The sequence below is a fragment of the Staurois parvus genome, unplaced genomic scaffold, assembly GCF_062004578.1.
Source record: "Staurois parvus isolate SC_StPar_1 unplaced genomic scaffold, SC_StPar_1.0 ptg001191l, whole genome shotgun sequence".
NCBI lineage: Eukaryota > Metazoa > Chordata > Amphibia > Anura > Ranidae > Staurois > Staurois parvus.
This window is the reverse complement of record NW_028318987.1, coordinates 674,632-688,048: the sequence shown is the minus strand read 5'-3', so window position 1 is coordinate 688,048 and position 13,417 is coordinate 674,632. Positions and strand designations below refer to the sequence as shown.

General features: G+C 45.1%; 1 protein-coding gene across 1 annotated transcript in view; it reads right to left on the bottom strand.

Moving 5' to 3' along the window:
- Positions 1-9,220: 9,220 nt before the first annotated feature.
- The window catches only part of LOC149438478 (IgGFc-binding protein-like), a 63,707-nt gene continuing 59,510 nt past the window's right edge, over positions 9,221-13,417 (bottom strand). Inside the window, exons 20-21 of the mRNA XM_089659816.1 lie at positions 12,254-12,537; positions 9,221-9,811 (exon numbers count right to left, since the gene is read on the bottom strand). Of these exons, the coding sequence (XP_089515942.1) occupies positions 9,802-9,811; positions 12,254-12,537 (294 nt within the window). The 3' untranslated portion in view covers positions 9,221-9,801. The remainder of the gene's footprint in view (positions 9,812-12,253; positions 12,538-13,417) is intronic.

The window sequence follows — 13,417 nt, the reverse complement described above, 5'->3', positions numbered from 1 at the left end:
GTGGGGGGGGAGGGGTTGGAAAGACTAGAGGTGGGGGGGGAGGGGTTGGAAAGACTAGAGGTGGGGGGGGAGGGGTTGGAAAGACTAGAGGTGGGGGGGGAGGGGTTGGAAAGACTAGAGGTGGGGGGGGAGGGGTTGGAAAGACTAGAGGTGGGGGGGGAGGGGTTGGAAAGACTAGAGGTGGGGGGGGAGGGGTTGGAAAGACTAGAGATGGGGGGGGGGGGGTTGGAAAGACTAGAGATGGGGGGGGGGGGTTGGAAAGACTAGAGATGGGGGGGGGGGTTGGAAAGACTAGAGATGGGGGGGGGGTTGGAAAGACTAGAGATGGGGGGGGGGTTGGAAAGACTAGAGATGGGGGGGGGGGTTGGAAAGACTAGAGATGGGGGGGGGGTTGGAAAGACTAGAGATGGGGGGGGGGTTGGAAAGACTAGAGATGGGGGGGGGGTTGGAAAGACTAGAGATGGGGGGGGGGTTGGAAAGACTAGAGATGGGGGGAGGGGTTGGAAAGACTAGAGATGGGGGGGGGGTTGGAAAGACTAGAGATGGGGGGGGGGGTTGGAAAGACTAGAGATGGGGGGGGGTTGGAAAGACTAGAGATGGGGGGGGGTTGGAAAGACTAGAGATGGGGGGGGGTTGGAAAGACTAGAGATGGGGGGGGGGTTGGAAAGACTAGAGATGGGGGGGGGGGGTTGGAAAGACTAGAGATGGGGGGGGGGGGGACTAGAGTCCTGCTTCCATAAGTCTTATACAAACTACTCAGAAACATTGCTGCCCATACTTAATAGAATGGAGGTGAATAGTATTCAGATACACAGGAAAGCCAACATTCTCCTGACTAAGGGAAGTCTCTGCTTCTCATCCTAGGACTTGTGTCACAAGAGAACATAAATCATACAGCACTGCTGAAAAGTTATATACTAGGGTGCTAAGCTCCTTAAACACTGGCATAAGCTGCAAAGTGCAGAGGACCCATTGACTTCATTGTAATATAGGGCAGAACACAGCTGGGAGTCAAAATCCACAATGTAAAGGGACCACCACGTTGTGTTGGAGCATTTGACAGGTTTAATCTCCAGATCTACCTTATAACTGCTCAGGGAAAAGCCTTAACTGCAGAGTTCCAACAGAGGAAACCCCAAGCCACCAATAAAGAGTGAAAATGAATTATATAATACACTTATTTAAAATGTAATTATATGGTGTTTGAAGAGCTGGGGAACATTGTGAAATTCAATTTTTAAAAAAAAAAAAGTTTTTTTTTTTTAATGTTGCAGTTTATGAATTCTCTTTTATCCAAACTAGGAGCTAAAAATGCTCTTTTAGTTTCCAGACTTGAACACAAAATTCAGATTTTAATATTAACCCAACCTTTTTCCTGCAGTTTAAATGTAATTTTTGTTCTCCCCCTTCAAAATATTATACCACTTTCACAATGCTTTGCTAAATACTCTCCTTCTCAGCTATAAGCCAGCTACATACCCCTCCCCCACTTTTTTTGCAATTTAAATGGGGAAAAAAAAAAAAAAAAAAACCCAGACAACCACACATCACCCAATTATTTGTCACCCCCCCCCCCCTTTTTTTATTTTAAATTGCAGGGAAAAAAAAAAAAAAAAAAAACCCCACACACCAGACAATCAAAAAATGCTACCAATAAACAATTACAAAATCTGCAACATAAAGATGCACTAATTTGCCAAATATTTAAAAAATATATTTTTTCACATTTCTCAGTAGGAAAAGTCCTAGCCTAGCACCAGTGAACAAAATGGTTCCACGCTTTCCTTTACACAAGGAAGGTGAACTAAACTCCAAAACATTTAAAAATAAAGCACAAAAGTGTTTTTTTTTTTTTTTTTTGGGGGGGGGGGGGGCAGGTACATTACCTTAGCTGTAAGCAGCACTTGCCAACATCCCACAGAACCAATCGAATGTCCTCCAGAGATCTGTGTAGACAGGAGACTTCCTAGCTATGCTGGGAAAGCTTCATTGGGGAGTATATAAGAGATCTCTAATTAATGCCAGCGGTCGTATTAACCGTCTCAGTCCCATGGAGGGCCAGCTGCATACTCAGCCAGTGATTGAGAGTTTTAATATAGCGAAGATGATGGACTTTTAGGATTGGTCTGCTCAACTACATAGAATATAAGACGTGTTTATACAAATTTAAAAAAATCCCTTTTAAAGATAAACTTTTCCAAAGAGACATCCAGCGTTGAATAAAATAAAGCTCCCCATACATCAGTGTTTCTCAACTCCAGTCCTCATGGACCCCCAACAGGTCATGTTTTCAGGATTTCCCTCAGATGAAACAGCTGTGGTAATTACTAAGGCAGTGAAACTGATCAAATCACCTGTGCAAAATAATGGAAATCCTGAAAACATGACCTGTTGGGGGTCCATGTGGACTGGAGTTGAGAAACACTGAATTAATGTTAGATTTTCCTAATCTATGTAATATTAGGACCTTCTTAAGCTATTCAATCTGATTCCAGTTGGGCGCGATATTGTTTTCGGTGGATATAAAGGAGATTGTGTGGTCAGATAGTAATGTATAGGATGAGCTTGACATATACACTATATGGCCAAGAGTATTGGGACACCTCTCCCAACAACAGCAACTCAGCCACCAAGTGGTAGGCCACGTCACATGACAGGGCGGGGTCAGCGCATGCTGAAGCGCACAGTGCGCAGAAGTCACCAACTGTCTGCAGAGTCAATAGCTAAAGACCTCCAAACTTGGTGTGGCCTTCAGATGAGCCCAACAACAGTGCGTAGAGAGCTTCATGGAATGGGTTTCCATGGCCGAGCAGCTGCATCCAAGCCTTCCATCACCAAGTGCAATGCAAAGCGTCAGATGCCGTGGTGTAAAGCATGCCACCACTAGACTCTAGAGTAGAGGAGATGTGTTCTCTGGAGTGACCAATCATGCTTCTCTGTCTGGCAATCCAACGTGTCTAGGTTTGGTGGTTGCCAGGAGAACGGTGCTTGCCTGCCTGCATTGTGCCAAGTGTAAAGTTTGGTGGAGGGGGGATTATGGTGTGAAGTGTTTTTCAGGGTTTGGGCTTGGCCCCCTAGTTCCAGTGCATGGAACTCTTAAGACATCAGCATACCAAGACATTTTGGACAATTTCATGCTCCCAACTTTGTGGGAGGAGTTTGGGGATGGCCCCTTCCTGTTCCAACATGACTGCGCACCAGTGCACAAAGCAAGGTCCATAAAGACGTGGAGGAGCCAGTTTGGGGTGGAGGAACTTGACTGTCCTGCACAGAGTTCTGACCTCAACCCCATAGAACACCTTTGGGATGAATTAAAGCGGAGACTGCGAGCCAGGCCTCCTCCCCCGACATCAGTGCCTGACCTGACAAATGTGCTTCTGGATGAATGGTCCAACCTTCCCATAGACACCCTCCTAAACCTTGTGGACGGCCTTCCCAGAAGAGTTGAAGCTGCTATAGCTGCAAAGGGCGGGGCCAACTCAATATTGAACCCTACGGGCTAAGACTGGGGGGCCATTAAAGGTCATGTGTGTGGAAAGGGCGGGGCCAACTCAATATTGAACCCTACGGACTAAGACTGGGAGGCCATTAAAGGTCATGTGCATGGAAAGGGCGGGGCCAACTCAATATTGAACCCTACGGACTAAGACTGGGAGGCCATTAAAGTTCATGTGCATGGAAAGGGCGGGGCCAACTCAATATTGAACCCTACGGACTAAGACTGGGAGGCCATTAAAGTTTATGTGCGTGGAAAGGGCGGCTGACCAATACTTTTGGCAATATAGTGTATCTTCCATGCTGGTCCCTATCTTGATTCATATTACAATGAAATAATAAATTTAGTCCAGAAGCAAATATGAATATTTATTTGCAGTGCACCCAATTAAAATCTCCCAACCACGCAGAGATTTCTGCCAGAAATTCTACTGAAACAAGGGTATCAAGATAACTTATCAGAAGAAAGGGGGAGGGGCAAGAACAAACCTCCAGAGTATTTAATTGGCTAGATCTATGTCCAATGTAGAGGAGCTTTGAGGTGTTGCTCAAAGGTATGGACTTTTCTAAGGGCCATTGCACACAAGTATCAGCTAGAAAACATTTGTATGAAGAGATCTGCATTGTGTCCACTCCTTGTATGGTGGATTGAGGGTGGGTTGACATGGTAATGGAGACGCCTGCCACAGATTGTAAATGTTTCTGGTGATCCTGCTAGATTGACATCTGTGATCCTTGTGTGCCCCTTTCTTTAAGTAAATCCCAAAGCATCCTGGACCACCCAGTGACCCCAGAGCATCCCTTGTCACTCAGTGACCCCAGAGCATCCTGTGCCATCCTGTGACTCCAGTGTGCCCGGAGCACATTTGGGACAACCAGGTCTCCATGTAGCCTCCTGTAATCTTCTGGACTGTTTCTGTCTTTCTGTAGATATCTTTCTGTAGATATGGACTCCAGTTTGTGACACGCAGTCCTGGTGAGTATCTTGTTCTGTTCCACCAAATCACCAGTAAATCATATTTTGTCCTATTTGCACACCACTAGTCACACTCCTTCAATGAAGTAATTGTGCAGTGCGCAGGTATTCTGGCAGCCAACTGGTGGCTTTCAAACACACTTCCCCAAAGCATTATTTAAAGGACATCTAAACCAAAAAAACAAAATGTAATGTAATGCAGCTTAAATGTCCTTGGAGACCAAATTCGTTTGCTTTTTTTCAAGATATTTTTACATTTATCTTCACTTTTTGATCCTGCCAGTAAGTAACTTGTATCTATGGAGGAGCAGCATTGTCCCCTTAGGATGTTCCCCTGAGCCGGGAAGCCTGTAGGCAGGTGTAGGTTTTCCCCGGTCCAATAGATGGAGTGTAGTCTGTTAGGGGAAAATGTGTCCTCATGGACTCCGTTGATGTCTCCGGGGAACCAGCCATTTGACTGAATGTTGCAACCTCTGGTGACCTTCGGTGGCCAACTTGGTGTGGGACCTTATAAAAAAAGGGTAACCACATTATTCGGGCATGCCTGGAGTGAGTGATACATCAAGGACAGAGACCCTGTGTGTTAGGGGGAAGTGCATGATGGTCAGCACAGGGACAACGCCTGAGCAGAGGAAACATTCCAGTATCCAGACCAGCAATGTGGGGTTCTTCTCAGCAGCACCAGAGTGCCTTCCCCTCCAGTGGGAGTCGTACTCCTGTAATACTGTCTCAAGTCTGGTGACACTGTACAAATACTAACTGCTTATATTGTCTGATGCCAGTGCCTGTAGAAACTGTCCTCATCTCTTACCACTACCCTGTATACAATATGCAAGATAAATTACAACAATAAGGACTGTGTGTGTGTGGTCTCACCCTGACTGGGCACCCCTGGCTTTGGGCCTGGGCCCCACTAACAAGCTGTTAACAGTAATTGAGGTTTCAGTTCAGTACACAGGCAGTTTTCAGAAGGATCAACAGGTCAACAGGTGTCAGGGCTCTGTCCTTGGCAGAGGTGTTAGGAGACCTGGCACCCCTGCCAGTACCTTGCATGTCCGCAGAACTTCACATTGGCTCAAATTTGGCTCCAAACAGCCTTTATAAAGAAGCCCTGCCCTACTCTCGGGTGCTGGTTGATCTGTGGCTTCCCAGTACCTTGTTCCTGTTTCCTGTGCTATTGTGATCTGTGATTTCCTTATACCGACAAGGCTTTCTCTTGGACCTGTCTGCTCTGCTTAACTCCTGATCTGACCTCAGCTTGGCTAATGGAAATTCCCTCTTTGCTCCTTTGTGTATGACCTCGGCTATCCCATCTGACTACGTCTGCTCTGATTCTCACCTGGTACCTGACCTTGAACTGGCTATCCAGTAATCCTCTGTTCCCCGGAAGGGCTTGCATACCTTCCACAGGCGCCTCCTGTCTGCAGACATATCAGTGCATCAGCTGTGCCCATGGGTGGACCACCAACAAGCACTCCTACAGGGGACCTGTGCCACTTTGGGCCTGACTCCTGCTGTCCCACTCTCAGGGGAGTCTGGAACTTAGCCGCAAGGGAAGCCCTCTCTCCATTGGCCTCTTGCACCAGGTACATGACAACAGGTCATAGCAAAAGTGTGTAAAATCAAAGCAAACCATTACACCTCAATGGATTTTAAAAATGGGCGTTAAGAATTGATGATGGTGTTTCAGGTTCCATATATTTTTGCCAAGAATTGTAATTAAGGAACTCCTTGAATATAGTAGGAGAAGCTGTGACCAGGCTATCTACGTTAAATTCTTTATTGCTTCTAAACAAACAGTAAAATAACTTTCAAGCAAGCTCTGATTGACTTCTGTAACCGCTTGTACTGTGGAGAAATTCATCTTCAAATTCAAAACAGTGGTACTATAACTACAACTCCACTCTCCAACTTTAAACTATCTGCTGTGATTTTTTTGAGGATGAATCACTCCATATTATGTGTTAATAATATGTAAATACTTTAATGCCCATTGTTTGAGCCCGGGTGCAAGGACCATTACTGAGCCCAGAGCAGATCTGCTTATCCTAAAGCTGGCCATACACAGATTCCTCCATCTGCACAAATGAGTTGGACGGGGAAGTACCCTCATTAGGACATTGTATTCTGATCCTAATTTTGATCATTGCATGGTCAGCTTTAGTCAGGACTGAGATGTGGATTGACTGATAGGTCTAGATCCCATGGCTCTTAACGAACATCACATTTCCTTAACTAGGTCTCCTGATCTCACCCCTCTGTCCATCCTTCTTTGTCTAAATACTGGGCCCTTATGCATGAGCTAAGCTTCAGTGTCGAAACTTGTCCACCCTCTCCTATCATCTACACATTCCTATTGTCCAGAGATGTCGTAGAAAAAAAGGCCAACAAATTTTGTGCGTTCCAAAGTTCTCTTCCATCAGGGCTTAAGAGTGATAAAAAGTCTGGATGGTGATCGATGTGGTTTACTTGAAATTTATACCGATTTCGAATATACTTTCCAAGACACTAGTTTGGCAGACTGATCTTTTTCGTAGTCAACTGGCTCTTTCGTTTGGAAGGGTTTTTTTAGCACCCTGGTCTATATTTTCAGTTTCAGGCCTGCCATCTATGACAGTCTTTCTCAACCATTTCAACACAGAGGAACCTTTAAAAAACCATTCGGGTCTTAGAGAACCCCTACTAAAAAATATGACATCTACAACTCTTGATGCATTAGTCAGTGAGAAGAATCTACTATTCATGATGCATGATGGTCAGTGAGAAGAATCAACAACTCATGATGCATGATGGTCGGTAAGAAGAATCTACAACTCATAATGCATGATGGTCAGTGAGAAGAATCTACAACTCATGATGCATGATGGTCAGTGAGAAGAATCTACAACTCATGATGGTCAGTGAGAAGAATCTACAACTCATGATGCATAATTGTCAGTGAGAAGAATCTACAACTCATGATGCATGATGGTCAGTGAGAAGAATCTACAACTCATGATGGTCAGTGAGAAGAATCTACAACTCATGATGGTCAGTGAGAAGAATCTACAACTCATGATGGTCAGTGAGAAGAATCTACAACTCATGATAGTCAGTGAGAAGAATCTACAACTCAGGATGCATGATGGTCAGTGAGAAGAATCTACAACTCATGATGCATGATGGTCAGTGAGAAGAATCTACAACTCATGATGCATGATGGTCAGTGAGAAGAATCTACAACTTATGATGCATGATTGTCAGTGAGAAGAATCAACAACTCATGATGCATGATGGTCAGTGAGAAGAATCTACAACTCATGATGCATGATGGTCAGTGAGAAGAATCTACAACTCATGATCCATGATGGTCATTGAGAAGAATCTACAACTCACGATGGTCAGTGAGAAGAATCTACAACTCATGATGGTCAGTGAGAAGAATCTACAACTCATGATGCATGATGGTCAGTGAGAAGAATCTACAACTCATGATCCATGATGGTCAGTGAGAAGAATCTACAACTCATGATGGTCAGTGAGAAGAATCTACAACTCATGATGGTCAGTGAGAAGAATCTACAACTCATGATGCATGATGGTCAGTGAGAAGAATCTACAACTCATGATGCATGATGGTCAGTGAGAAGAATCTACAACTTATGATGCATGATGGTCAGTGAGAAGAATCTACAACTCATGATGCATGATGGTCAGTGAGAAGAATCTACAACTCATGATGCATGATGGTCAGTGAGAAGAATCAACAACTCATGATGCATGATGGTCAGTGAGAAGAATGTACAACTCATGATGGTCAGTGAGAAGAATGTACAACTCATGATGCATGATGGTCAGTGAGAAGAATCTACAACTCATGATGCATGATGGTTAGTGAAAAGAATCTACAACTCACGATGCATGATGGTCAGTGAGAAGAATGTACAACTCATGATGCATGATGGTCAGTGAGAAGAATGCTCCTTACACTCATGTTCATTGGGAAGAATTGCCCCTCGCAGATAGCTAAAAAGATCAATGGTGTCAGTGGGAACTTATCTAAGAGGTTGAAATTGCTCACTGTTTCATTAGTTTCATTAGTCTTTCTCAAACATTTCAACACAGAGGAACCTTTAAAAAACTATTCTGGTCTTAGAGAACCCCTACTAAAAAATACGATATCTACAACTCATTAGTCAGTGAGAAGAATCTACAACTCATGATGGTCAGTGAGAAGAATCTGCAGCTCATGATGGTCAGTGAGAGGAATCTGCAACTCATGATGCATGATGGTCAGTGAGAAGAATCTACAACTCATGATGCATGATGGTCAGTGAGAAGAATCTACAACTCATGATGCATGATGGTCAGTGAGAAGAATCTACAACTCATGATGCATGATGGTCAGTGAGAAGAATCTACAACTCATGATGCATGATGGTCAGTGAGAAGAATCTACAATTCATGATGCATGATGGTCAGGGAGAAGAATCTACAATTCATGATGCATGATGGTCAGGGAGAAGAATGCTCCTTACATTCATGCTCATTGGGAAGAATTGCCCCTTACAGAAAGCTAAAAAAAAGGTCAATGGTGTCAGTAGGAACTTATCCAAGAGGCAGAAATTGCTCACTGTTCAATAAACCCCTATCAATCGTTGGAGGAACCCTAGGCTTCCAGGTAACCTTGGTTTTGAAACCCTGATCTACGGTTAACATAGTACATAGAACTTTACGTTTCTACCAAATGAGGAGATATGGACATCAAACGGCTATTCAATGCTTTATTTCTTGGGCAGGCAAGATTATAGGAGGTGCAAAACAAGGAATTCTTTCATCTGCAATATAGGATTTCCTAGAACATCTTCCAACCTGCTGGCAGTATGAATAAAAACACCAAAACATTTCACATGGCTAAAGATGTTTCACATCCACAATATATTTTCTCATTTCTGTTACAAAGAATAGCTGTAGTATTCTATCAGAAGATACAAGGGCATGGAGTCTGTAAATGAACAAACTGTGTTTCCTGCTTATATAGAAGTCTACAATTTGAGAAGTTTAAAGTTCTTAGTTGCAGCTGAAGTGTTCAAACTAGAAGTATTTATTTTATATAAAAAATATATGTTGGTGTTAATGGCTAATGCAGTTTTAAGAAACATGAATTATCTGAAAGAGTTTGATAGAAGTATAGAAGTCTTCACTGAAGTGAATATATGTGTATCTTAAAAAGAAAAAAGAAAAAAGCCTTCATTTATTCCCGGGAAAAGCAGATTCACATTAATGGAGATCCTTTAAGCTGTGTCCATTGCTGTCCGAATACTAAATCTCTCCGGCGCCGTCGTATTGTTTCAGGCGTTGCTGCAAGAGATTAAAAAAAAAAAGTATTGAATTGTATAATAATAATACCGTATATACTCGAGTATAAGCCGACCCGAATATAAGCCGAGGTACCTAATTTTACCACAAAAAACTGGGAAAAACTATTGACTCGAGTATAAGCTGAGGGTGGGAAATGAGGCACCTACTAGTCAATGTAAAAAATAAAGTGGGAGGAATAGTGCCCCATCATTAGTATCAGTGGGAGGAATAGTGTCCCATCATTGGTGTCAGTGAGAGGAATAGTGCCCCATCATTGGTATCAGTGAGAGGAATAGTGCCCCATCATTGGTATCAGTGAGAGGAATAGTGCCCCATCATTGGTGTCAGTGGGAGGAATAGTGCTCCATCATTGGTATCAGTGGGAGGAATAATGCCCCATCATTGGTGTCAGTGGGAGGAATAGTGCCCCATCATTGGTGTCAGTGGGAGGAATAGTGCCCCATCATTGGTGTCAGTGGGAGGAATAGTGCCCCATCATTGGTATCAGTGGGAGGAATAATGCCCCATCATTGGTGTCAGTGGGAGCAATAGTGCCCCATCATTGGTGTCAGTGGGAGGAATAGTGCCCCATCATTGGTGTCAGTGGGAGGAATCGTGCCCCATCATTGGTATCAGTGGGAGGAATAATGCCCCATCATTGGTGTCAGTGGGAGCAATAGTGCCCCATCATTGGTGTCAGTGGGAGGAATAGTGCCCCATCATTGGTATCAGTGGGAGGAATAATGCCCCATCATTGGTGTCAGTGGGAGCAATAGTGCCCCATCATTGGTGTCAGTGGGAGGAATAGTGCCCCATCATTGGTGTCAGTGGGAGGAATAGTGCCCCATCATTGGTGTCAGTGGGAGGAATAGTGTCCCATCATTGGTGTCAGTGGGAGGAATAGTGCCCCATCATTGGTATCAGTGGGAGGAATAGTGCCCCATCATTGGTATCAGTGGGAGGAATAGTGCCCCATCGTTGGTGTCAGTAGGAGGAATAGTGCCCCACCATTGGTATCAGTGGGAGGAATAGTTCCCCATCGTTGGTGTCAGTGGGAGGAATAATGCCCCACCATTAGTATCAGTGGGAGGAATAGTGCCCCATCAGTGGTGTCAGTGGGAGGAATAGTGCCCCATCGTTGGTGTCAGTGGGAGGAATAGTGCCCCATCATTGGTGTCAGTGGGAGGAATAGTGCCCCATCGTTGGTGTCAGTGGGAGGAATAATGCCCCATCATTAGTATCAGTGACACCAATGATGCGGCACTATTCCTCCCACTGACACCAATGACACTTGCTGACCCCTGTTGCAGTATGGTGCTGCTGCAGCCAGCATATGTGGTTGCAGCAGCACCTCTGCACTGCACACTTACCGGCCTTTCCCTCACTCGATTTTCGCGGGTCCGCTCGGCTCCGCCTCCTCGCCCGTGATTGGCCGCCTGTGTACCTTTCCTGAGCTACAGTTCTGGCGGCCAATCACCGGTGAGGAGCGGCAGGAGTGAGGGAGTGGCCGGAGTGACGGAAGGAGCAGCGCTTCCTGGATGGATCATCGTGGGAGCAGGTAAGAGACTGCAGCCCTCTGCCCACCCCTGTACGCGCCCCCCTTGACGGAGTCTCGCACCCCCCCCTGGGCAGACGTTGACTCGAGTATAAGCCGAGGGGGCCGTTTTTCAGCACAAAAAAAAATATACGGTAATAATAATATCTAAATTCTTCTCACAGGGAATTATCAAGAATGGTGCAGGTAGGGATACAGCTGAACTAAAACAGAACCCTACATGTGAATGCGCTGCGGGGGCGTAGGATTATACCAAAAAGTCCATAGATCCAAAGATATCCATGACACTCCTGGCCCCTCCCTCCTACCTTGTGCCCCCAGCAGGGCTGCTGTTAGAAATCACGGGGCCCCATACAGCCTCCTTCCCAGGGGCGGACTGACCATTTGGAAACTCGGGCACTGCCCCAGGGCCCGGGGTCAGTAGGGGGCCCCATGAGATGCCCCTGGTACCTTTTTTTCATAGGCTTTTTTGAGTTTGGGCAAGGACACAGGGGCCCCATGATCCCCTATTGCCCGGGGGCCCCATGAGTTGTCAGTCCGCCCCTGCCCAGGAGTCTTCAGGCAACTAATGACGGTACCGGGTTGTCTGTTGATTGACAGGTAGTCATAATAACAGGGTGGGAAGTTCCACCAGATTTTAATGAGAAATTACAAATTTTAAAGTATAAAGTTTTAGGACATTTATGACAATATCCGAATTATATAGTACGACTACTAAGAATCGAGGGGGTGCTTTTATTTTAAAAAAATCACCTAGAAGACTGGAGCTCCACTTTAAACACCAAACTGGTGATTTTAAACTTTTTTTATTTTTTATACGTTTGAACACGGCAACTTCAGGTTGTTTTCAGAAAGAAAGAAGTAAAGGTTCACAAAGTTTCACTCACCAGCTGTTGAGGTCACGGGCTGACCAGGATTTTATGAGCTCGTTGAGATTGGTGACCACCTTTCCAGCCGGGGATTTGAGTTCATCGGTGTTGTCACCGTTGAAGTTTCCACACGCTCCGCAAACCAACTTCGACAGGTTCTGTGTGGCACGGATTGAGAGACTTCCCGAATTGCTGAACTCGATCTTCAAGTCTTCTCCAATCTGGATGAAAACTAAGGTGTCCTTGGCAGAGACTGAGAAATTATCGGATGTGAGGGGCAAAATGGCTGGAAGTCCGTTGAACTAGAAAATGGAAAGGAGATAAGGTGTCAGCAAAATGTTACCGCAGCTGAGTCTATACCCCTTATAGAGAAGGAAGGACAATTTAGCAACACCTCAGTGTGGCAATGACTACCAGGACCGAGCCCATTGACAATTGAAAAATGGCACCATGTTCAACCAAACATTTTCTAATGGCGATCAGAAAGGAAATTATTATTATTATTATACAGTATTTATAAAGCGCCAATAGTTCGCTCAGCGCTGTACATTACAAAGGGGGACAGAACATGTGACAGAACAATACCAATACAATGTGATACATGAGGGGATCGAGGGCCCTGCTCCTTGGAGCTTACAATCTAGGAGGGAGGGGATGGTGGTACAGGAGGAGATAGCTGTGGGGGATGGGGTGGTAGGAAGAGTGGAGGTGGTTGGCAAGCTAGCAGGGGGTGGGGTAGGCTTCCCTGAAGAGATGGGTTTTCAGGGTGCGCCTAAAGGAGAGGAGAGTAGGTGATAATCTGATGGGTTGGGGCAGGGAGTTCCAGAGGATGGGTGACACCCTGGAGAAGCCCTGGAGGCGGGCATGGGAGGAGGAGACCACGGAACTAGAGAGAAGGAGGTCTTGTGAGGAGCGGAGTGTGCGTGTTGTTTTTAGCTGTAAATAAGATGTTTTTTTTAAGGAGGACCAAAGAGTATTTGGGTAGAAAAATTTACGCTCTCATAAATTTACAAAGACATTGGCATTGTCGGCACTGCAGTGGTTGGCTTAAAGTAGAAACCTCAATTTTGTACCCATTTAAACAGAACAGATAGAGCAGATAGAACTTTTGTTTTTTTTATTACTGTCTGTGTCCCCATTGGGGGTTGCCTAATCGCTCTTTTAGTCCTGGGGAGATTTGTA